General features: G+C 40.1%; 2 protein-coding genes across 7 annotated transcripts in view; one reads left to right on the top strand and one right to left on the bottom strand.

Moving 5' to 3' along the window:
* The window catches only part of EXD1 (exonuclease 3'-5' domain containing 1), a 38553-nt gene extending 22306 nt beyond the window's left edge, over window positions 1-16247 (bottom strand). For 2 of the 6 annotated variants that reach the window (XM_036842980.1, XM_036842984.1), the window contains exons 1-7: window positions 15487-16247; window positions 13617-13798; window positions 10432-10500; window positions 7883-7940; window positions 7485-7612; window positions 3977-4035; window positions 72-158 (exon numbers count right to left, since the gene is read on the bottom strand). In XM_036842980.1, coding sequence (XP_036698875.1) covers window positions 72-158; window positions 3977-4035; window positions 7485-7612; window positions 7883-7940; window positions 10432-10500; window positions 13617-13749 — 534 coding nt within the window. In that variant the 5' untranslated portion in view covers window positions 13750-13798; window positions 15487-16247. Of the gene's footprint in view, window positions 1-71; window positions 159-3976; window positions 4036-7484; window positions 7613-7882; window positions 7941-10431; window positions 10501-13616; window positions 13799-14229; window positions 14281-15486 lie in introns of those variants that run through there. The other 4 variants (XM_036842982.1, XM_036842981.1, XM_036842983.1 and 1 more) reach the window with 4 other exon arrangements.
* Window positions 16248-16618: 371 nt separating this feature from the next.
* Window positions 16619-23871, top strand: part of CHP1 (calcineurin like EF-hand protein 1) — a 38058-nt gene continuing 30805 nt past the window's right edge. Inside the window, exon 1 of the mRNA XM_036842758.1 lies at window positions 16619-16975. Within this exon, the coding sequence (XP_036698653.1) occupies window positions 16909-16975 (67 nt within the window). The 5' untranslated portion in view covers window positions 16619-16908. The remainder of the gene's footprint in view (window positions 16976-23871) is intronic.

Raw genomic sequence — 23871 nt, 5'->3', positions numbered from 1 at the left:
AGACAATTAAAATAAATTTACCAGTGAATCTACAATTATTTCAAAATAAAAAGTTTTAAGAAATCTTTTACCTGAAGCCAACACAGTTTCCCATGACGACACACATTAGCTCCTTCTGCTGCCACACTCAGGACACTTTGCTTCTTGATGTGCAGCATCTGGTAAGAAAAGGAAGAAAATAAAAATCTCCAGAAGATAAATGTTGCAATTATAACATCATGAATGGCACAAGTAAAATGGCTAGAAATAAACAAAGTGGATCATATTTTTTTAAACTTACAAAATCCAAAACACGTCTACTTCACACACACACACACACACACACACACACAAATCACACTGAATGCTTCTGATCCTCTTTTCAGTGTTCACAAAGTTATTCCACAACTGGAAAATAAATCATTCATATTGCAAATGCTAATAAGTGTTGAAAACTCAGATACCTTTTGTTACCACTGATGTTACAGCGAAAGGTTTCTAGTCTTTATGGCAAGATTCCTCATGCAAAGAACAGCAATTTACTATACCTAAAGGGAACTCACACAGTGGCTGAGTCTCATAGTATCTACTGTTCAGAATGAGAAAAACATAGACTCAACAGGTCCTTTAAAGTCTTGGATTCATTAAATTATTCAAAACTGAAATAGGGGTATCCTGGAAACACATGCTGGTCCTCTTATTATCTATATTCTTATATTTTAAAACATTATACAATTCTAAAATCTTTACTGCATAATCCATGAAAATATCTGCGTGGCACAAGATTCTCCCCATTTTACAGGTAGATAAATTACTCAAGAATAGAAAGGCAAAGTAACTTACACTAGCACAATATCTTCCTTTACAGAGCATAAAGTGTTCTATATTCTGAGTATCTTTCATCAATGATAAAAAAAGGGGACTCAACTTCAGTTCCATTCTCAATCAACAAGAAGGCTGCAAAACTAGGAACAAAAGCTGTATTTCCCTACTGATAAGAATTTCCAACTAACTCTTTAAATTTCCAGAGCAAAAGTTCTTATCCTATTATTTGTTGTTGTTGCCATGGACCCTTTAAAGCATCTGTTGATATATAAAGAATTCTTGTAGCTCAATTAAAATGGCAAATGAATAGATATTTCTCTAAAGAAGATATACAAATAGCCAATAAGCCTATATGGGAAAAGAATCTAAAAAAGAGTGGATACATGTATAGGTATAACTGATTCACTTTGCTGTACACCTGAAACTAACACAACATTGTAAATCAACTATACTCCAACAAAAATTAAAAAAAAAAGAAAGGGCTTCCCTGGTGGCGCAGTGGTTGAGCATCTGCCTGCTAATGCAGGGGACACGGGTTCGAGCCCTGGTCTGGGAAGATCCCACATGCCGTGGAGCAACTAGGCCCGTGAGCCACAACTACTGAGCCTGCGCGTCTGGAGCCTGTGCTCCACAACAAGAGAGGCCGCGATAGTGAGAGGCCCGCGCACCGCGATGAAGAGTGGCCCCCGCTTGCCACAATTGGAGAAAGCCCTCGCACAGAAACGAAGACCCAACACAGCCAAAAATAAATAAGTTAAAAAAAAAAAACTAAATGGGAAGCATCTCTTTAAAAAAAAAGAAAAAAATAGCCAATAAACACATGAAAATATGCTTAACACTATTAGCCTTCAGGGAAATGCAAATCAAAACCACAATGAGATACTATAGATCTATGAGATCTATAGTGGTGTAGATCACACCACTAGGATGGCTATAATTAAAATGACAGATAATAGTGTCAGTAAGAATGTGGAGAAATTGGAACCCTCACGCCCTGCTGGTGGGAAAGTAAAGTGGTGCAGCAGCTTTGCAAAACAGTATGGCCAATCCTCAAAAAGTTAAACACAGAGTTATTACATGAGCCAGCAATTCCACTTGTAAGTATCTATCCAAGAGAAATGCAAACGTGTCCACACAAGAACTTGTATATGTATGTTCACAGCAGCACTATTCATAATAGCCAAAAAGTAGAAACAATCCAAATGTCCATCAAATGGTGAAAGGATAAATGAAATGTGGTATATCCATACAAAGGAATATTATTTGGCAACAAAAATAAGTGAAATACTGATACACGCTATAACATAGATAAACCTTGAAAATATTATGCTACGCAAAAGAAGCCAAGCCAATCACAAATGACCACACATCGTATGATCCCATTTATATGAAATGTCCTAAACAGGCACATTCATAGAGGCAGAAAATAGATTAGCGGTTGCCAGGGGCTGGGGGTACTCAGAAGGGATTAGAGGTGTTGGGTAAGGAATATGGGGTTTCCTTTTGGGGTATTAAAAATGTTCTAAAATTCATTGTGGTGATGGATGTACAATTCTGTGAATATGCTAAAATCCAGTGAACTGTACATTTTAAATTGGTAAATGTTATGGCATGTGAATTATATCTCAATAACGCTGTTTAAAAAACAAAGAATCTGCTGAAAGCTAACCCTCTCTTAAAAAATACACCTGTGCAGGGGTTTCCCTGGTGGCACAGGGGTTGAGAGTCTGCCTGCCAATGCAGGTGAGACGGGTTTGAGCCCTGGTCTGGGAGGTTCCCACATGCCGCGGAGCGGCTGGGCCCGTGAGCCACAATTACTGAGCCTGCGCATCTGGAGCCTGTGCTCCGCAACGGGAGAGGCCGCGACAGTGACAGGCCCGCGCACCGCGATGAAGAGTGGACCCCGCTTGCTGCAACTGGAGAAAGCCCTCGCACAGAAACGAAGACCGAACACAGTCAAAAATAAAATAGGGCTTCCCCGGTGGCGCAGTGGTTGAGCATCTGCCTGCCAATGCAGGGGACACGGGTTCGAGCCCTGGTCTGGGAAGATCCCACATGCCGCGGAGCAACTAGGCCCGTGAGCCACAACTACTGAGCCTGCGCGTCTGGAGCCTGTGCTCCGTAACGGGAGAGGCCGCGACAGTCACAGGCCCGCGCACCGCAATGATGAGTGGCCCCCGCTTGCCGCAACTAGAGAAAGCCCTCGCACAGAAACGAAGACCCAACACAGCCAAAACTAACTAACTAAATAAATAAATAAAAAATAAAAATAAAAGGAATTCCTTTAAAGAAAAAAAAGTAAAATAAATATCCTTTAAAAAAAATAAAATAAAATAATTAATTAATTTAAAAAAAATACACCTGTGCATACACGAGCATAAGCTTGCTTCTAAACAAAAAACTTAACGATTTCCCTAAAGTCTAACTGTGAACCATACCCTAGGCTGAATAATTAGTTACTGCCATATCTCAAATTAATAAAAGATTATAGAGAAATTACCTAAATAGAGCATCTAGACTGGTCTTTTAAAAATATAAGTAAAAAAATTTCTGCCTCTCCTCTAAAACTGCCGATGGCTCTCCATCTTACTCAAGTCAAACTCAAAATCCTTATGTCTACCTGACCTGCCTCCTGCCCCCTTCCATTCCCTAACACTCTTTTTCACTGTGGTCTTGCCACAATGACCTCCCTGCTGTTCCTCCACACAAGTCAAGTGCGCTTCAGCCTCAGGGTCTCTGCACTTGTAATTATGCCTTCTTTAAATTTTTTACTAGATATCCAAATGGTTAGCTCCCTTACTTCTTTTAGATCTCTGTTCCAATGTCACCTCTTCACAGAGGTTTTCTCTGTCTACCCTAAATAAAATAGGAACTCCCCGTCATTCTATTCACCATACTACACTTTTTCTTCATAGCACTTATCACCAGTTGATATACAATTATGTGTTTATTTTCTTGCATTAAAATAAGCTCCTTCAGGGCTAGAACTTTGTCTTGATTATTATTTTAACCCAGACCTCAGAACAATGCCTGGCAAATAGCCGGCTTTCAGATGTTTTGTTAACTCATTAGGAAAAACATTAATGATCTTATAATAAGAGAGAAATTTATGAGACATAGACATGATACCCATTTGCAGATAATACGGAGAATGATTGAGGGCAATACTTACCGCAGCACCAAACTTCTGCTGGAACTGATCAACGACTGTGTATGTCACCTCCTCTTCCTCTACAGGAGAATGTTATTATATATATGTCTTCCTTGGCAATAGAATAGCCCTCCCACTAATTTTTGCCATAATCCTTAAGTCCTACTCTATTGCAACTCAAATGTCTAGAACTACTGAGACTAAGCCTAGAATACTGAGAACTATTTCATTATCACCTGCGTCAGTCCATCCCATAGTGAACACTATTAGCATCCTATTTGTCAGCTGAGAATAAACAAAAGCCCCACTGATGATATCTTATAAAATAAAATATTTACTCATTTCCTTTGATAATCCAGTAATGTTTCCTTCATCATATAAGTTTATGTCTTGAATACTTCAAGACATGTACTTTTTTTGTTTTTAAGACATGTACTTTAAAAAAAAATTTTATACAATTTTTAAAGGTTACACTCCATTTACAGTTATTAGAAAATATTGGCTATATTCCCCGGGGTTGTACAATAAATCCTTGTAGCCTATCTTATATCCAATAGTTTGTAACTCCCACTGCCCCACCCCTATATCTCCCCCAACACTAGGAACCACTAGTCTGTTCTCTGTATCTGTGACTCCGCTTCTTTTCTGTTATAGTCACTAGTTTGTTGTATTTTTTAGATTCCACATATAAGTGATATCATACAGTATTTAAGACATGCGTTTTCTAAAAGCACATTCATAATAAAAAATAATAGTTTAAAATAAATTAGTCCTGGAGATGGACAAATGTCCACACGTTTGGAATTCTCTGGATCCTGAAAATTAATTATTTTTCTAATTATGTAATTTAAAAGATTAGAGGTATAGTATAACATATAATTCTTCTTCATCTCCCAAACTTTAAAACTCTGGAGTGGCTCAGGACATAGTCCATAAACCGCTTCCTTTTTTCTATCCATACTTACTCTCTTGGTGATCTCATCTAGTCTCAAGGCTTTAAATATCATTTATAGGCTAGATCTTGAATTTATATCTCCACCTCAGATCCTTCTCTTCATCTCTCAGCTTACTCTCAAACTTAGGTTGACCAAAACTAAACTCCTAACCATCTCCCCAAAACCTTTCCCACCCAGAATCCTTCCCATACTTCAGGCTGCTGAAGCCCAAACCCCTGAAGTCATCCTTGTTTCCTCTTTTTCTCTCACAACCACATCTAATCTGTCAGTACATTGTGTTGGCTCCACCTCAGTTTACATGCAGAATTCCACCACTTCCTACCAACCATACTGTCACAATGAGGGTCCAAACCACCGTACCCACTAGACAGAATTATTTCAGTAGCCTCCTAACTGGTATTCATGCTCTTACACAGGCCCTCCTCTCAGTATCTATACAGCATCCAGAGTGATTTTGTAAAAACAGAAGTCAGATCACGTTACTCTTCTGCTCAAAACTCTCCAATGGAAAATAGAAGTTTTAAAAAATACCTTCTATAATAGTATAAAAATAGAAATACTTAGGGATAAATATGGCAAAAGATGTGTAAGACATACAATGAGAACTACAAAACACTGCTGAGAAATTAAAGATCTAAATAAATGTAGAGGTATACTGGGTTAATGGAATGGAATACTCAATACTGTTAAGATGTCAATATTCCCCAAACTGATCTATCAGTTCATTGTAATCCCAAAAAGGATTCCAGCAGAGTTTTTTCTTTTTTGGTAGAAATTAACAAGCTGATTCTAAAATTCATAGGGAAATGCAAAGAACAAAGAACAGCTGAAACAACTCTGAAAAAGAACAAAGTTGGAGAACTAATACTACCTGTTTTCAAGATCTATCATAAATCAACAATAAACAAAACAGTCTAGTATTGGTGTAAAGATAGAAAAATTAGATCAGTGTAATAGAATAGAGTGTCCATAAATAAATAAACCTATATACATACGGAAAACTGATTTTTGACAAAGGTGCAAAGGTAACTGAAGGGAGAAAATACAGACTTTTCAATAAACGGTGCTGGAATAATTGGATGTCCATATGGAAAAAAAAAACCTTGTCCATATCACATCATATACAAAAATTAAAAATGGATCATACAGGAATAAAGACGCAGATGTAGAGAATGGACTTGAGGACATGGGGAAGGGGAAGGGTAAGCTGGGACGAAGTGAGACAGTGACTTATATATACTACCAAATGTAAAACAGATAGCTAGTGCAAAGCATCCGTATAGCACGGGGAAATCAGCTCAGTGCTTTGTGACCACCTAGAGGGGTGGGATAGGAAAGATGGGAGGGAGACGCAAGAGGGAGGAGATATGGGGATATATGTATATGTATAGCTAATTCACTTTGTTATAAAGCAGAAACTAACACACCATTTTAAAGCAATTATACTCCAATAAAGATGTTAAAAAAAGTATATATAAACATTAAAAAAAAAATGGATCATAGACCTAAATGTAAAACCTAAAATGTCTAGAAGAAAACAAAGGAGAAAATCTTTGCGACTCTGAGCTAGGAAAGATTACTTAGATATGACATCAAAAGCACAATCCATAAAAGAAAGAAAATGGATAAACGGTACTTCATCGAAATTTAAAATGTCTACTCTTCAAGAGATGCTTTAAGAGAATGAAAAGACAAACCACAGACTTGGAGATAATATTTGCAAAGCATTTATTTTAGAAAAGACTTGTATCCGGAATATATAAAGAACTCCCAACACTGAATAATAAGAGAACAATCCAGTAAGAAATGAACAAAAGATATGGATAGACATTCACCAAAGATATTCAGATGTCAAAAAAGCACATTAAAAAATCCTCAACGTCCTTAGTCATTAGGGAAATGAAAAAAAAAACCAACCAACCTCCAATGGCTTCTCTTCTCACTGCAGAGTAAAAGCCAAGTCCTTTCAATGATATACAAAGTCTTCCATGATCCACTCACCCCACTTCATCCCCTACTGCTCTCCTTGCTCCAGCTACACTCATCTCCTTGCTGTCCCTTCAAGATCATGGCATGTTCCTCTCTCAGGCCTTTGCATCTGCTAATTTTTTATGCCTAAAAACCATTCCCCCCAGATATTCATACATCTTGGTCCCTCACTTCCTTCAAGCCTTTACTTCAAATGTCACTATTTCAGTGAGACCTGTCCTGGACACTCAAAAATTGTAAAACCACCCTCTCCACACATTTCTTCTTTTTCTTCTGTTTTTTTCTACTTAACATGTGGTACCAGCATACTATATAGTATACTAATTTATCTTATTTAGTGTGTTTCCTGCACCATAACTCAATGAAGGTAGAGATACCAAACTTTGGTATCCCCAATGTCTGGCATATAGTGTGCACTCAAATATTAAATAAACAAATGAATCATGATATTTTATCTTAATTCGTACCCTAGAAACAACAGCCTAGATGAGAATTCCACATAGAACCTTGACTCAGGGTTATACCAACTCTGAAGAGTTCTGAACCACAAGAGAGCCTAGAAAATTCAGAGCCCTGGTACTCACCTGATGGGCTGTACTTGAGGTCATTTAGCAGAGAGGTGGTTGGTGCCTCAGGGGCAGGAGAAGCAGGCTTATATACATTTAGGTCTTCATCTTTTATTGTATCCATCCTGTTTCTTTCTGTATTTAGACTATGCTTACAAAAAACAACACTTAGGTGAACTTGTTCTTTGTTGTTAATGCCATAAACACATCAGTTGTTAGGACTCTGGATCTTTCATAGAGAACCCATTCATCCACTGTTTACATTGATTTGAAGATACCATCTAAAGATGGAAGGAAACATCCACCTATTTCTTCTCATTTTAGGAATTACACAGCTAGTGAATTACAGTTAAGGCTTTCTACCCTAATGTGTACATCTGGGTAACATCATAATTAAGAAAATCATTCCATCATACCTAACAGAAGATGCCTTTTCTCTTACTGCACCTTGTTCTTCTTCATCCAGTAGTTCCACTGTAAAATAACCAAATGGCTTCCAACAGGGCTTCCAATCTGAAAGCAGTTAACTATCCCTCTGTCCCCTCCACACCCACAGTTTGATTATGTAACACAGACAGTAATTGGGAATGAAATGTTAGTCCATAGAGGCCTTCATCGGCCAGAAATAAATAGAGGAGAAAAGACTATCCAAAGTACTGAAGACCCCTAATCTTACATCCCTACATAGCTTCCTTGGTCATTTAGCAGGATTAGGAACCTCTCTACATATCCACTTTACCCTTTTCGTTCCAGGACACCTTTGTGGTTATGCAGATTGGTTCTAGAGATATCTTTTCTTTCCTATTTATTCCCATCCTAATGCATTTTCCCTCACACTATGTACTGTTTGGGGGTTTTCTCTTAAATCATTCATACTGTCCCTTCCACTTTCTCAGGCTGGTGCATTAACAGTTCAGCGACGTGAAAGGTAATAAAAGCTAGACTGGAAATCACAAAAGATATATGAGAGACACATTCCACAGAGACTCTGAAACCATTTATTTTTAACCTAACAGTTCACGGAATACAGGGAAATATTGTATATCATTGATTCTAAGATGCACATTTTAAACAACTCTGAAATTGGATATGATTTACAGTAAATGCACATGATAGTTTAATTGGCAGCTTCTTTTTCTTTCTTAGGGTGGGAAAAGAAATAATGCACCTTGTCATTAATGGCATCTAAGATTCAATTAAGTACACTTAGGTACTTTTCATGGAAAAAGTTTCTCAGGGGCCACTATGTTTCAAATGTCTCTTTCTCCTACACTGTCTAGAAGTGTTGAGTCTGGGTCAGAGAAAGTAAAATTCACTAAAAACTTGGATTAATCAATTATTAGCCTTTATCTTGATAATTCTTATTCAAGGTGCTTTTCAGGGAGAACCCTCTATGGCTGATTGAGCCACAGGGCAAAGAAAGAAGGAGGCCATCCTTTGAGCTTAGAAATTATAAACAAAGGCCAAGTTCTGAGAATGAATTTAGGAAGAAATGAATCCATGTGTACAGATCACAAAGCTGGTCAGTGGTCAGCCTTCTCCTGAGTTAGGAGATAGTAGTAGTGATTCCTTCATTTTTCTTTACAAACTCATCCACAGCCTAGCTTTGTTCCAGTCCAGAGCTCTGTTCTACTGCAAAGTCTAACAGTTAACACACAATTAACAATCCCTGTACTTCCACCACCATCACTGCCATTTTAAAAAGGCGCTCAAGGGACAAAGAGTGTTTACAGTAGCGTACTCAGTAAGAAATGACAGTTATATAAGCTGGCTGGGGCCCAGTGGCTAAGACTCCACATTCCCAGTGCAGAGGGGCCTGGGTTCGATCCCTGGTCATGGAACTAGATCCCACATGCCGCAACTAAAGATCCCACATGCTGCAACTAAAGATCATGCAGGCCGCAACTAAAGATCACGCATGCCACAACTAAGACCTGACGTAGCCATAGAAAGAAAGAAAGAAATACTAAAAAAAAAAAAATAAGCTGGCTGGACTTGTCTGCTTTAAAGTAGGTCTTGATTGGCAGGAGTCCTTTCCTTTCCTCATATCTGCCCCAACGGTAAGAAATGCACAGTTCTATGAAGTCCCAGCTCACCCATTCCGCCACCCCCCTCCACCCCACACTGATATTCACTCCTCCTTGGAAGGCTTTTTGCTTTTGAGTTCTTGAAAGAAAGAATAGTTCTTGTTCCTAACCCTTTTCTCTTACCCCATTTGGCTTGTCTGAAGCACACTGACCAGATGAGCTTCTATAGCTCTTCCTTTAGGCAAACAATTGTATCTATTCTTGCTAAATTGTTTTATCTGGCAGAAATAAAGAACAGGGCTACTTCCCACAATTCCAAAATCCCAAAAGGTCTAAAAACCAAAAATTTTTTTAACTCTTTTGGCAGCAAAACCTGAACTGACATACTATTTATAGTCCTATTTTATTCCACTTAATATGATTATCCATCCGTTTCTCTGTAGAAATGTGTTTTATTACAGAGTGCTAACCAGACCCACTTGAGGTGTTATGTAATATGACCAGTATATACCCTTTGTTAGCTTTTTGAAAAATCCAGAACTAGCCTGAGATCTGAAACATTTGGCCCCAAGGTTTCAAATAAGGGACTGTGAATGTACTGTGAATGTCTGGTGTTAAATTCGCTTGCTGAGCAAGACAGTTCCTTTCTGTTCAGATTCCTAACTCTGCCTGCGAGCTGAGTCTCTAGTACTGAGTACCAGATGTCCTCACATTGTAAAACCAACATGATTAAAATTCTCTACGACTGTTCTGCTCATAGCACCTACTGAAACAGTAAGATAAGGGACAATTCCCAAATACCAGCTTTAAGAGTTCATAAATGCAAGATAACATCTTAGTTTTCCCTCCCACCCCCAAACACTGAAATGAGGCAGAGCAATGAGTTTATTGCTACTGCAAATCCCGATACCAACATTTAGGGAACATGAAGTTCTCACCATTCACAATCTCGTGTCCAAAAAACATCTTCACTCCTGGGACACTTCGATCAGTCTCCACATTCTTCACTGTTATAGAAAACAATTCATTTGGTTGATAAAAAGTAATATTCCCTAAAACTATAAGAAAATATGTCTCACAAAAGTGCCCAAATCTGAGTTTTATAAAAATCCCCAAATTATCTTCCCCAAGGAATAAAAAGTCAATAATAAATTACAAAGCTATAACCTTGAAACAAGTAGTATAAAGAACAGAGGGAACCCCAGAATGGTCCAATATACACTAAAAGGGCAGTAGTAGTACACTGAATTTAAACTTCTTCCAAAAATATTCTAAGGCCTTTGGGGCTAAGGATTATCTACTTATTATATTTCTACTGATTTTTACTCCACCTAACTCCAGAAAAAAACTTAAGTCATCTGACTACTTCTAGAGTCCACACCCTGTTTCATGTCATGCTACATGCTTGAACTATTAATTGTCAGAGACAACAATCCAACTCGTGGCCCAATTACAGGCTCTTCTATGAGTAGGTAAGGGAGTTGGGAGAAGTTTATTTGTCATGTTTACAATACAGTGTCATTTTTTTCTAGATGGCAGTGCTCACAGCAGCTGTATATTTCCACATTTCTCAGCAATCCAAAACAAATGAGTTTTACCTTCACTAGTCCACTGAATATATTCTTACATAGGTCAAAGATCACCAACTGCCTATTTGTCAAATCCTAAAAAAAGTTTACAATCTTATACTTGGTTCCCATGCATCCACTGACAATATTGTTCTCTCCTTTCTTCTTTGGCTTACAGGACACTCTTAGTGTTTACTTCTTTTCCTACTAATTATCTAAAGCCACCACACTGAGCACCCACTCCAAACCAGGCATCTTGCTAATTATTTGCCTGTGTTTGACTATCCAGTAACATAGTGAGATAGGCATTTCACTATCTCCATTATGGAGGAATTTGAGGCTCAGAAAGGTTGAATAACCTGCTCAACGTCACACTACTAGTAAAAAAAAAAGAGTCAGGGTTCAAAACCAGGCCTCATTGATTTTAATAAGCATCTTGTAACCAGTGTTCCACTGTCTCCCTGATTTGCTCCTTCCAGGCTCCTTAGCTGTCTCTACCACCACCGCTTGCCCCTTACACACTGATAATCCCTAGGGTGATATTCCTCATGCTTCTTCCTTCTCCTTGAATGATCACATCAACTTCCTAGTTGTCCTGACATACATTATTTCTCCAGTACGGATTATTTCTCTGAGCTCCACTCTCATTTTCAACTAATAGCAGACTTACTGCAATATTTTTCAAATTGATCATTATCTTCTCCCACTAACCAACAAACCTGTTCCTCTTCCCATTTCTATCAATTAATAACAGTACTATACACATAATCTGAGTTATAAATGTAGGAGGCTCTTTGACTATCTAATTCAGCAGTCCCCAACCTTTTTGGCACCAGGGACCGGTTTCGTGGAAGACAATTTTTCCATGGCCTGGGGTGGGGGGATGGTTTCGGAATCATTCAAGCACGTTACATTTATTGTGCACTTTATTTCTATTATTATTACATTGTAATATATAATGAAATAATTACACCACTCACTGTAATGCTGACAGGAGGTGGAGCTCAGGCAGTGCTGAGTGATGGGGAGCGGCTGTAAATACAGATGAAGCTTTGCTCGCTCGCCTGCCATTCACCTCCTGCTGTGCAGCCCGGTTCCTGACAGGCCATGGACCAGTACTGGTCTGTGGTCTGGGGATTGGGGACCCCTGATCTAATTGATTACTAGGTTACTTATCCTCACTCCTAAGCATTTCTAGAATCTGTCTTCTCTTCTCCATTCCTTGCCAAACCTTAGCTCTGACTCCCATCATTTCCTCTTTATTGGGTCCCTTGATTGTCTGAATAGTTCCTTGTCTATTCTCCTTGTCTCTAGTTTATTGCTACTTCAAACCTTCCTTCATGCTGCTGTCATAGTGATGTCACTCCCTGCTTTGTCCAAATGATACATAAATTAGTAAACAGGTGTAACAGTTCCACCATCAATTCCTCCTTTGGGAAGCCTTCCCCACTGTCCTAACCCTACCATTCTCAGATCTAAATTAGCTGAAATTTTGTGTTTCCATAGCATCTTGTGCGTCCCTCTATCACAGAGGGTATCACACTGCATTACATCTTTCTACTTGTTTACCTGTCTCCTTACTAGACAAAGTTTTTTGAGGACAGAGACCATGTTTTTCTTATCCATATCCCTGGTACCCAGCACACTGCCTGGGATATAAAACTCAGTTAATGATTACCAAATGAATTAATATTGCAAAAGCCTGGTATAGTCCCATTCTAGCCTACAAAAGTCTATTTTAACTCATAATATGGCTTAACAATAACACTAATCTCTCAAATGTCATTTACACGTTTCAACTGTGAACTTGAAATTTATTGTGCCAGGAAATCAACTACTCTTAACAAGTCAATATTCTAGCTGAATAAAAACTATATATTGGGGCTTCAAGGTGAGCACATGGAGGAGGCTAAGACGGTGGCATGCCTAGAGAGGGTAGAAACTCTGAGCCCCTTCCCACATACCTTGCCCTATAAATCTCTTCCATCTGGCTGTTCCTGAATTTTATCCTTTAAAAATGAATTGGAATTGAAACTGGGAGGTGTAAAGGCTACCTTGTGACCAGGAGGATAACACATGGTCGCTGAGGTGGCAGAGCAGGAGCACAAGACACCTGATCCCTCCTGGCATCTTTCAGCCACTGCACCATTCCTCAGTAGTCTGTCTCTGCGCTTCTTTTTGCATGAGAAAAATTAACGCCTTACTGTCTTTGTGAATTTGTCTGTTGAAGCCAAAAGCAATTCTATCTAATACAGTGGTTATTTTTAATTTCAAGGTACATATGGAGAGAAATTAAAAGAAGTACCCAGTTAAAAAAAGCTCTATACATTGAAAACTTCCACTATCATGTCAAGAAAAGTATAGAAGTGGGGACAAGCCAGCATATGCAGCCATGTTGCTCTGTTAGGGAAAACAGCATTCTAATCCTCCTCCCACCTTTTCCCTAAAATAGGAATAATGCCACTCTCCCAGTTGCTAAGGGAGCGCAGAACCATCACCCAAACTGAGTTATTAGTCTCCTAAAAGGCAGGAGATTATGAGAAATAAAATGAGACCTTTCTTCAGGACAACAATCTTGTTAGGGTCCACATGCTGGAGCACTCCCTCAAAGATGCCACAAACCAATGTGAGTTTCACTCTTCTCCACAAAATCTGGTTGAGGAAATGGTAGTCACTGCTAGGATCCATGCTGATTCCAAAAGGAGTCTTCAAATAATCTTCTTTAAGTAACCAAACCCTTGAAAATAAAAGAGATCTATGATTTTTTAAATATTTTGGGGAAAATGGGGTTATTTTTCCTTTCCCCATACCTGGGATAAGAAAAATAAAAATATTAGAGTAATTCAATTCTGTTCATCTTTTTAGAATGATAATGAGAAAAATATCATTGCAAGCACCAACTCTAATTTATACATGGGAAACTGAAAAGTATAAGACTTCAGGCAAGGTGGGTTTGACGTCTTTGTCTATAAAATGGCCTAATATCACTTTTCCTTCCTTAGCTAAATGGAATAAGAAGAACATTTAGAGGCTTTTTAATAGCACATGCATACATCATTTTAACAGCAACCAAAAAAACTAAAAGAACAAATGAAAAAAATTGATATTGGCAAACACCTGCCAACACATTGCAATGAATTGTTTACCCAGAAACGTCTGGGATCTAACCTCTTCTAGATGAAGCCTCTTCTAGATGAATCACATTTCCAGAGTTTCACACTGTAACCAACCAAAGAATAAGTGACTTAGAACTATCACAATTTATGCATTACCAATCCAGTTGCCATGTCACTGCGAGGGCCATTCCACCCCACCCTGGCCACAGCTCAGGGACTGGGCTGCTGTAATGTCACCAGTCATGTGCAGCCTGACAGATGAACAGACACATGCCACACACTGGTTTTGTAAAATTCAACTGTTTTTGTAAAAATGATGCATGCTCATAAAAAGGATAACAATGCAGAAATGTACAAAGAAAAAACTTTATCTTGCAGAAATAGCTATCATTCATAGTAGACACTCTTATAATCCTTAGTGTAATACTGTAAATTAAAAGATAAATCTTTTCTTTAAAAAGTATCTTTTAGAACAATCCTGTTATTCGGATGTCTTTGTATTTAGAACCTCAGCTAAGTGTTCCTCCACAGTGCTTAAATTTAAAAGTGGCTTGCCTTTGCCCCACTTGGAATAGTCAACCAGTGAATTTTGCAATTTAGTTTAACTATAAAACACTGACCAAATAACTAAGGCCCAATTTGACTAGGAAGAGGTGAGAAGTTACACAGCATTTTTAACCAGGTAAATAAATTACACTTTAATATTTTAAGGTCTAGCAAGTGCTTTCACAACTATTATTTGTTGCCTACAACAACTACTTAATTTACAGATGTAGAAACTGAGGCTTAAAGATTTAAGACACCTGCCCAAAGTTACACAGCTAGAAGGTAATGGAACCTGAACTAAAACCAGGTCCCTAGTGGAGGATGTGTGCAGTCTAGTGCAAGACAAAGTGTTATGCATCCAGAGAGAACATAAAACAAGTCACCAGAGTGCCTGGAAAAATCATTCTTCTTTGTTCAAGTCAATCCAACTGGTAAAAGGGGAATTTTTACAGAAATAAAAGAGAACATAAAACTGGAAAAACCGGCCCTTAATAGAGGTAAAAATTAATTTATATTTTTAAAAGATACATAAGAAATAAGCTTGTGAAATGCCTGGATAATAAAGAAATTTAAGAAATGTTAAAGTAAATCAGAAAAACATTAACACAAAGCAAAGAAACCTCGACTGAGGATGGCTGCAAAAGGTTAAGATTCAAGATTAGGAAGGAGCGAGTAAGGTCAGGACCTAGAGATGGGCTTCAAGACAGACTCAGAAAATAGACATTCACGTCGGTGACATCACAGGTTTTTCTACCATACTTACGCTCTCAGGATAAAAAGAAGGTCCTGTGGCCTAGATGGGCATATCCAACATTTCACACTCTGCTTATTCAGGCAGACATCATTAGGTCAGACAATAGGAAGTCTATCGTGAAAACAATTCAGTAAGACTAGAACCTCAGTCTCCTGCTAAGCCGTCAAAGCCTTAGGTAAAGCTTAAAACTAGTAACCTAAATTGACTTGACCAGCTCGCTAATACAGTGTTCTAGTGCTTAAGTACTAAGTGAAAGCGGTCAGAATTTGGTTTTTCCATAACTCAAACCAGTTCTGTACAAAGTAACACTCGAGGGACGGGTAAGGGGTGTAAAGGCACTGAAGCCACAGGAAAAGAACTGGTTCACCTGAAAGGGTGTACTAATTAGAAGGGGGGCTTTAAATGTTTTCAAGAAAACAAACAAAAATATGCCACAGGAACAAAATGCAAATTTCCTCGTTTTTAAGGCAAAATAAGAAACTTCAAATAAACGGCGGGCCATACGCTAGAAATTCTCTCCTCCGCCGTTAGGTTTTTCTTTTTCCTCCGACGAAAGTTTGGGAAATCTTGTGTCTATTTCAGCCAAATGGTGAGTTCCTCGAGCTTCAGTCTTGAAGTGAAAAAAGAGGGACTTCTGTTAAGGAAGAACTCTCGGGGAGTTTCAAGGCCGCTGTGGCAGTTATCAAAGAACAGTCCCGAAAACAAACTAAAGTACGCAGCGCTGGGAACCCACACTACAGGTCGGACGCCAGCCGGCCTGAACCAGCGGTCCCGTCTGTTTCCCGCGGAGCCAATCGGCGCGCGGTCCCGAGGCTGGCTCCCGAGCGCCCCTTGCGGCCGGGAGGAGAGAGGGCCCCCAGGAAGAATCAGGAGGTGCAACTCCCAGCATGCAGTTCCCAGGAGACACACCCTAGCGTTCACCCAAGCGACGTTTTGTCTGTTTTTATTGTTTCTCTCCGCAATCCATGCCAACCGTAGGGTGGGATTTCTAGCGTTAGAGTTCTGTGAGAAACAGGTTGGCTACACTGCCTGCCACACGTTATTGTGTTGTAAAACAGTGGGTCAGTGGCGTTGCCCTTTTAATTGCGGGCGCTAGGGCCAGAATTGCCCCTTTAAGACCGGTGGCATCATGTTTCCGGGGGCGTGGTCCGTCTTTAGCTAGACCCGGCCGGGCGCTGGGCTGATTCATTCGGGGGCTGGAGCTAGGAACGTCGACGTCGGCTCCGGCGCTGGGCTCAGCCTCACTCCCAATTGGCTGGGCCTCCGGGCCGCCCTCCTCCGCGCGCCACCCCTGGGTTCCCTTCTCAGTCCGCAATAGAGCCACTGCCCTCTCCCTTCTTGACCCCTGGCCCTTCCTCCCCTTCTTCCCTCCCTACCGCTGCCGCTGTCGCTTCTGGCGCCGCTGCTCCCGGAGGAGCTCCTGGCTCGGTGATGGGGTCCCGGGCCTCCACGTTACTGCGGGACGAAGAGCTCGAGGAGATCAAGAAGGAAACTGGCTGTGAGTTCGGGTAGGGGGTGGGAACGCGGCCGAGCGCCTCAGGCTGGCCTCAGGACCAAGGGCGACTGTCGCTGAGGTCTGGAGATGAGGTGCCGGGAGGTTGGGGGGGTCCTGGGCAGCCTCCAGCGCTGGAGCTTCGGGGATGATGGAGGACCTGTTCTTAAGCTACAGCTACCTGGAGCGGGGCAGTGCCTCTTGTGGGGCTGTCCTTCCCATCAAAGGCGGGAGTCATGATCACCCGTAGATCACTGATCCCGCTCTTTTCTCGTCCCCCTGCTCTTGAAAGCCCCCGAACTCTTCCTTTATCTTTCCTCGCACCAACCTCAAATTCAGGAACTGTGGATGGATTCTGTAGAAAACATTCTGTCCGTTCCTGTGACGTTTCTGGGCAAGGACTTAAAACCACTGACAACTGTGGGAAATCAAACAAATTCTTGCCACAACCGGAAAAATAAATCCAGAAACTGAGATCGTACAGTAAGGCTTTGGAAGACGGGACGGGACACCTTAAAGAATCAGGGGTCTGAGTATGAGCCTTCTTTCATTCTGAGCTTGTGGAGAGAAAGCACAGATACTGTGGCTACCAGTTTTTTATTTACAGTGAGGATGCTTGCTGTCCTAATTTCAGATCTATTGATTTCTACTATGCTGGTGTACTTCATGCAGTCGCCGTGGAAATTGGATGTGCTCCAAAAACCTCAGTGTGAATTTGTACAAGGAACTGATTTTTTACAGTCCAGTCTCTTCCTCATTAACTTGAAAGGGGCAACAGAGTTTTGGGAATTCAGAAGCCCGGTAAAACACCATCATACATTTGTGTAGCCCTTGATAATGCATACATTATTTTCTATTCTCAGTAATTCATTATGACTCTTGTATTTTGCATGAGTTATGTAAACATCCGTGCTCTGAGTCTTCATGATACCTGTCTTTGATAATGAGATGGCCAGTAAATAACTCAGTGGTCCATTCGCAGATAATATTGAGTGCTGGGGGAACCTCAGAATTATTCAGGCATTGGTGGCCTGAGATAAATTAAATGCTGTCCCATGCTTTCTGACAAGTTCAACTTTCTAGAATCTTCAAGTTGGAAGGGGTGTTATCTAGCCTCCTCCCTTGTCAGATTGGTTTACTGCTTTCAGCATCTCCTAACTTACCTTCATTAAGCCTCTCCATAAAGACTTTAAGGACCTCACCGCCTACCAATGTAGTCCTTTTGATGATTTTGAATGAATGACAGAAAGTAGTTAGCTGTTTATAATGTGCAGTACTTATTTGGGCACTTGACCTTATGGTCATTTTATGACTTACCCTGACTCCAAGAGTAGAAATGTAGGCAGTTTGGACTCAGCAAACGTTTTATTACATTTTGTGGTTATGACCTCTGGCCACACTTGTGAGAACATAAGAACTACTGTAGGTCTAAGGTGACAGCAGAGTTAAAGCATTCATGCTTAAAATAAAAAGTCACATAATGAGGGACTGTAAACCAGAGTGAGGGTGGGAAAAAGCTATTTTTGCCTCAAGAGGAAGGGAGCAATAATCCCATTCTGGTTTTATTACATTTGACCAAATGAAAGTGGCCTTGATTGCCTTAGGACTCTGGGTTATATTTTACTCTGTGACCTTGTGAGAACTGAGTACTCCTGCAGAGCTATTTTCCTAGTTGCCGAAAAGTGAATCAAGCCTGAGGCACTCAGCCACAACCAGTACAAATGTATGTATTGAGCCAGAAAGCCTAATGAAACAAGTACTTATTGAATTTTTGCAATGTCTATATTCAGTACGATACTGGGTACTCAAAGCAGATGGTGACAAAAGATGCTCACAAACTTGTCATGGAGATAAGCCCACAGGAGTTAGGATTAGCATCAGGACATACGGTACCTGAAATTGTGTGGAACCTCTTTCAGAACTCAGGGAAGAGTCCTTGTGCACTGGCCTTGAGGAGGACAGGAATTGGGCCTTGATACATGCATGAATTGATTAGATTTGGATAAATTAACCTAGGGCATTTTGGGTGGCTTCCAGGTGCTTTCTCCCCCAGCATGCTACCTGTCATTCTTCTGCTCTGGGAGTTGAGCCATCAGTTTATCCAGTTAGTGCCGATCAGCAGAGTTGATTTTTAAAGCATTAATTTTAGCATGATGCAAAAGGTTTAGAAGAATAAAAACAATGGATACCTGAGGGTGGGGTAGAGAGGTGGAATTAGTCCTATTTTCCTCTGCTTCTTGTTCTGTTAAGAGTTTGGGGAGCTATCAATCAGAAACACTTCAAGTTAAGAACAAGTATAAGACATTTCACTACTCGCTTTGTCAGTAAGAAAATGTAGCATAATTGAGTAAAACTGACTTTATATTCAGTGTGAAAGCTTTGCATTCATAAGTCTAAATTGATTAGAATTCATGTATGACTAGGTTATCCGGTATTTGAAATTTAATCTCTAAGTGTTTGGAAAAGTAATTCTAAGTAAGAATTCCTTGTAAGCCTCAACTTTGCCATCTGTAAATGGGAATAATAATAGTACCTACTTTATAGGATTCCTGGTGAGAATAAAATGAGAAAAATGTAAACTACTTAGAATAGTGTCTGGATATGTAATGAGCACCAGGTGTTAGCTATTACCTTTTGAACCATAGATAACAATCATCTTATTGGGAAAATACCATTAGCATATGCTAGTTATAAAAACTATGTCTTGAGCTATATAACTGGAGAGGTGACAGCATTTTACACTTTTCCTATTTTCAGGGGATATTGGATTAGGAATCAGGTTTTCCCAATTCTAAGGAAATAAAACTTTGAAAGGAGTAGAAATCCTGTTGTTTCTAACAGTTTAAAAAACACTGTCTAAAAACACTTTGTGTTGGCGTAAAACATTTGCTATATTGTCTTAGTTCTGTCACCTTCTTTCACTCGTCAGCATTTCCATAAATTAAAATCATTTCAATAAAAGTTGTCATTAAGGGAAAGGTCATAAGTATCTTGGGAGTTTCTGTATTCTCCACCTTTAGTTCACTTAACTGTGTGGCAATAACCTGGCTGTGAATTACTTAAAACCTTTAAAAAAAAATAGCCACATAATCTGTGAGAAACAACTCATGCCAGCTGAGTAGTAATAAATGCCGATTGATTTATTTTTAGCCTCTACCTTCTGGTGTGTGTCATGTGACGTGGCAAAGATATTGAACAGGTTTGGGAAGTAAGTTTTACAGGCCAGTGAGGTTTTGTTTGTTTGAAAGGGTGTAGTGATGATAGAACTAGTGTGGGTTTCTCTGTAGTTGCAACAAAGAGCACAAGACAGGCAAAGGCAATTGCTTGAGAATAATTTTCTGGGCTAGAATGTTAGTGGAAGTTCAACTTCAGGCTGCTCCTGCCTCAAAATGCAGGACCCCTTCATGGCCCTCATCTGCCTTGCCATAGTGCCTGAAGGTTCTGTCACTACAGAAGACCCTGCTGCTGTCTTCCAGTTCCTATTTTTTTATTTTTGGCTGCGTTGGGTCTTCGTTGCTGCGGGCATGCTTTCTCTAGTTGCAGCAAGCGGGGGCTACTCTTCGTTGCGGTGCACGGGCTTCTCATTGCGGTGGCTTCTCTTGTTGCGGAGAACGGGCTGTAGGCACGTGGGCTTCAGTAGTTGTGGCACGTAGGCTCAGTAGATGTGGCTCGTGGGCTCTAGAGTGCAGGCTCAGTAGTTGTGGCGCACGGGCTTAGTTGCTCCGCAGCATGTGGGATCTTCCCGGACCAGGGCTTGAACCCGTGTCCCCTGCATTGGCAGGCGGGTTCTTAGCCACTGCGCCAGCGGGGAAGCCCTATATATATTTTTTTGATGAACCATTTTAAAGCTGCAGATATTAGAACTCTTCACCCCTTAAGCCTTCTGCATGTATCTCCTGAGAATAGGGATTTTTTTCCCTACATAACCAGAATACTATTATCACACCTAAGAAAGTTGACAATAATTCTATAAATATTATCTATCATTCAGTCCATATTCAATCTTCCCCAGTTATAATAAAGTTTTTGTTTTTAATCTCTTTTAAGTCTCTTAATCTATAGGTTTCCTGAGAGAGTCGGCCAGCTCTTGAAGTCCTCTTGCCAGGGGAAATGCGAAATATTGGGGTGTGGAGTGTTCAGGAGGAATGGTTAGGGGTGCAGGTTTCAGCCTCTCAATCTTTTGAGAGTTACCTTCGGTTGCACGTATATGCTTTACCTAGGTTATTAATCTGTTCTTCTGCGTTAAGATTTAGGATAAAGGCAAGGGCAAAATGACTTTTTTTCTTATTCCCTTTTCATTTTTACTCTTCACTTTGCTTTTCCTCCTTAGGGCTTGGCGTTTCTCTCAAATGCCTTCTTTCTCTGAGCACAGTGATGATAGAAAGGCATTTAGTCAGGAAGATTAGCAGTGTCTTTTAAGTAACCTTTCAACAATAGAAACTAATTATTTGCCCATCAGTGGAGAAAAATATAGCTTCATTCAAGATATGCCCACATTCACAACCTTTTCTGAGAGTAATTGTCAACTCCTGAGACTTCCTTTGGGTTTCCAAGAATGATGCAGGTTTTGGGCACTTGTCCTGCTAGCCTAGTGCCTTCTGGTAAGAATAGTTTACTGGAAACTTGTCCTGCCTTCATTTGTGGCAGTTCCAATACCTTTTTGCTCCTTGACGTTACTCTGAGGTATACACCTTGGAGTTTGCTTTATATTCTTTGTCATAGTGAGTTTAGCACCTGAATTAAAGCCTGCTTACTTGCTGCTGCTGCTTCTCCTTCGTCTCTTTCTCCTCCTTCTTCTTCTGTTCTAACAGAGCTCTTTGTAACAATATGATTGTACCATTAGTTCCGAAATTTAGGAGGTAGATTGAGATGTAACCATATTGAGTTGTGTTAAAAGTTGGCATTTGGTTGTACATTTCTCCACTGATTTCCACATAGCCCAGTTTGTCCTGGAAGATAGCAGTTTTATGGTTGTTTGGATACTTATTTACACATTTATTTTTAACATATTGGTAAATTACGAACTCAAGCAGCCATAAACTGATCTCTTTTTCTGAAATATGGGATGTAATGTCATACCATTACTCACTAAGGGAATTTTAAAAATCATACTATAAGGTTTCAGTGTCCCTTTCTTTTGGATGGTGTTCTAGATTAGAAAGATGTCTGATGGCTCACTTGTTAGTTGAAGAAGTTGGACAAGGTGACAACATTTCTTCCAACTTAAAAATTTTATAACTTGCTGTACATACTTATATATACATACATACGGAATTTCTAGAAGGATTCACAGTAAACTGGTGATAGTGTTTGACTCTGGCAAGGGAGACTGAGGAACGCGGTTGTTAGGGTGACTTTTCATTATGATCACTTTTGTACCATTTTTACCATGTGGATAGATTGTTTTCTCAAATAAAAAAAAAAAAACTAGTATAAAAAGAACTGCAATTTGAATGTGTTCCTTGTTAAAGAAAAGTAACCTGAAATATATAATACTCAGTGGACTAAACATTATGCAGTTATTAAAGAGGACTCCAATATAGAAAAATTATGAATTAATAAATGAAAAATAAGCTATTATGTTTATGTAAAGTACACAGTGACACATTAGATGATATATGAAGAAATGAAAGCAGTGGTGTTGAGATTGTGAACGAATTTTGTTTTTTCAAAAAATCTTTTGGGAAAGTTAGTCATTCTTTAACTGACTTATTTTGTGAAAACTAAAGGGAACTTTAGTTCTAGAGCAGCCTTTGAGGCCCGAGGCCAAAGCCTCGTCAGGTTCCTGAAGAAAACGGTTGTGACTGGCAGAATCAGGAGAAAGCTGGAGATTAATTAGTACAGCAGTAAAACTGTACCTGCAGGCTCACAATGTAAGGATAATGATGATAATAGCTAACCTGGAGTGCTTACCAAGTGCCAGACCTTTGCCAAGCACTTTCCTCTCCTGGATTCTGTTAGTTCACTCCACAACCCCACTCACTCACCCCTCACTGGTAAGCTGTGGTGCCGTGATTGGAATCAGAACCTGTCAACCTGACTCACAAGAGTGTACACCAAGCTACTGACACCTACCTGACTAGCAGAAAGGTCCACAACTGCTTCAGTGTCTGGACCCCTGCTGGCTGTGCCCTGGCTGGGAATGGTTCTGCCTTCTCCTCTGCTCTCTGCTCTCCTTAGAGAGCCAGTAGTACAGAACGGAGCCCAGCCTGCGCTGAAACCTGACGCTGAAGAATTCACAGCTTTGCCCAGTGTGTCCTCTCATCCTAGCTCTGGGCCACTAACTTCCTGTTTCTCCTGCCCGTGCCCCTGTTTATTTTATCCCATTGTTCCTAAAACCGCAGGTGGATTTTTGTTCCTTGAGCTGGGGGAGGAAGACAACTATCAGAACTCCCTCGGCCACCCCTTTACCCGTGAAGGTACAGCCTAGGACAAAGTCCACACTTGCCACACCCTTTTTGGCTGTTGTCTTTTCTCCTTTGATAACTTTTTTTTTCCTCCTACATCCAATCTGCCACGAGACTAAACTATTTCCCAGAAATTCCTTTTTGCATTTCCAAAGTTTCATTGTCTACCTGTAGTTATTACCTCATAATTGTCAGCTTGTGCCTGAGTTAGTCCAAAATGAGGAGCAAAACAGCTTCCTTGTAGATGTCATCTGATGATAACATGACCATTTTACAAATTACCTAATTTCCTTTCTTGGAGCCCTTTCCTTTACTGGGAACTCAGTGGAGGTCATGCCATCACAGAGAAGAGGCTGACCCAAGGCTGTGGTGATCTTTTACCCGAAGATCAGTCCTGAGGGAAAAGATAAAGCCACTGATGCTTGGGGTAGGAGTAAATCAGATTTTTAAAATACAAGCTGTTTCACAAGCCCCGATCTTTAATTCAACACAAGT

The sequence above is a fragment of the Balaenoptera musculus genome, chromosome 2 (assembly GCF_009873245.2).
Source record: "Balaenoptera musculus isolate JJ_BM4_2016_0621 chromosome 2, mBalMus1.pri.v3, whole genome shotgun sequence".
Taxonomy (NCBI): Eukaryota; Metazoa; Chordata; class Mammalia; order Artiodactyla; family Balaenopteridae; genus Balaenoptera; species Balaenoptera musculus.
The sequence above is the reverse complement of the archived record's forward strand: the minus strand, read 5'-3'. Positions and strand labels throughout refer to the sequence as shown.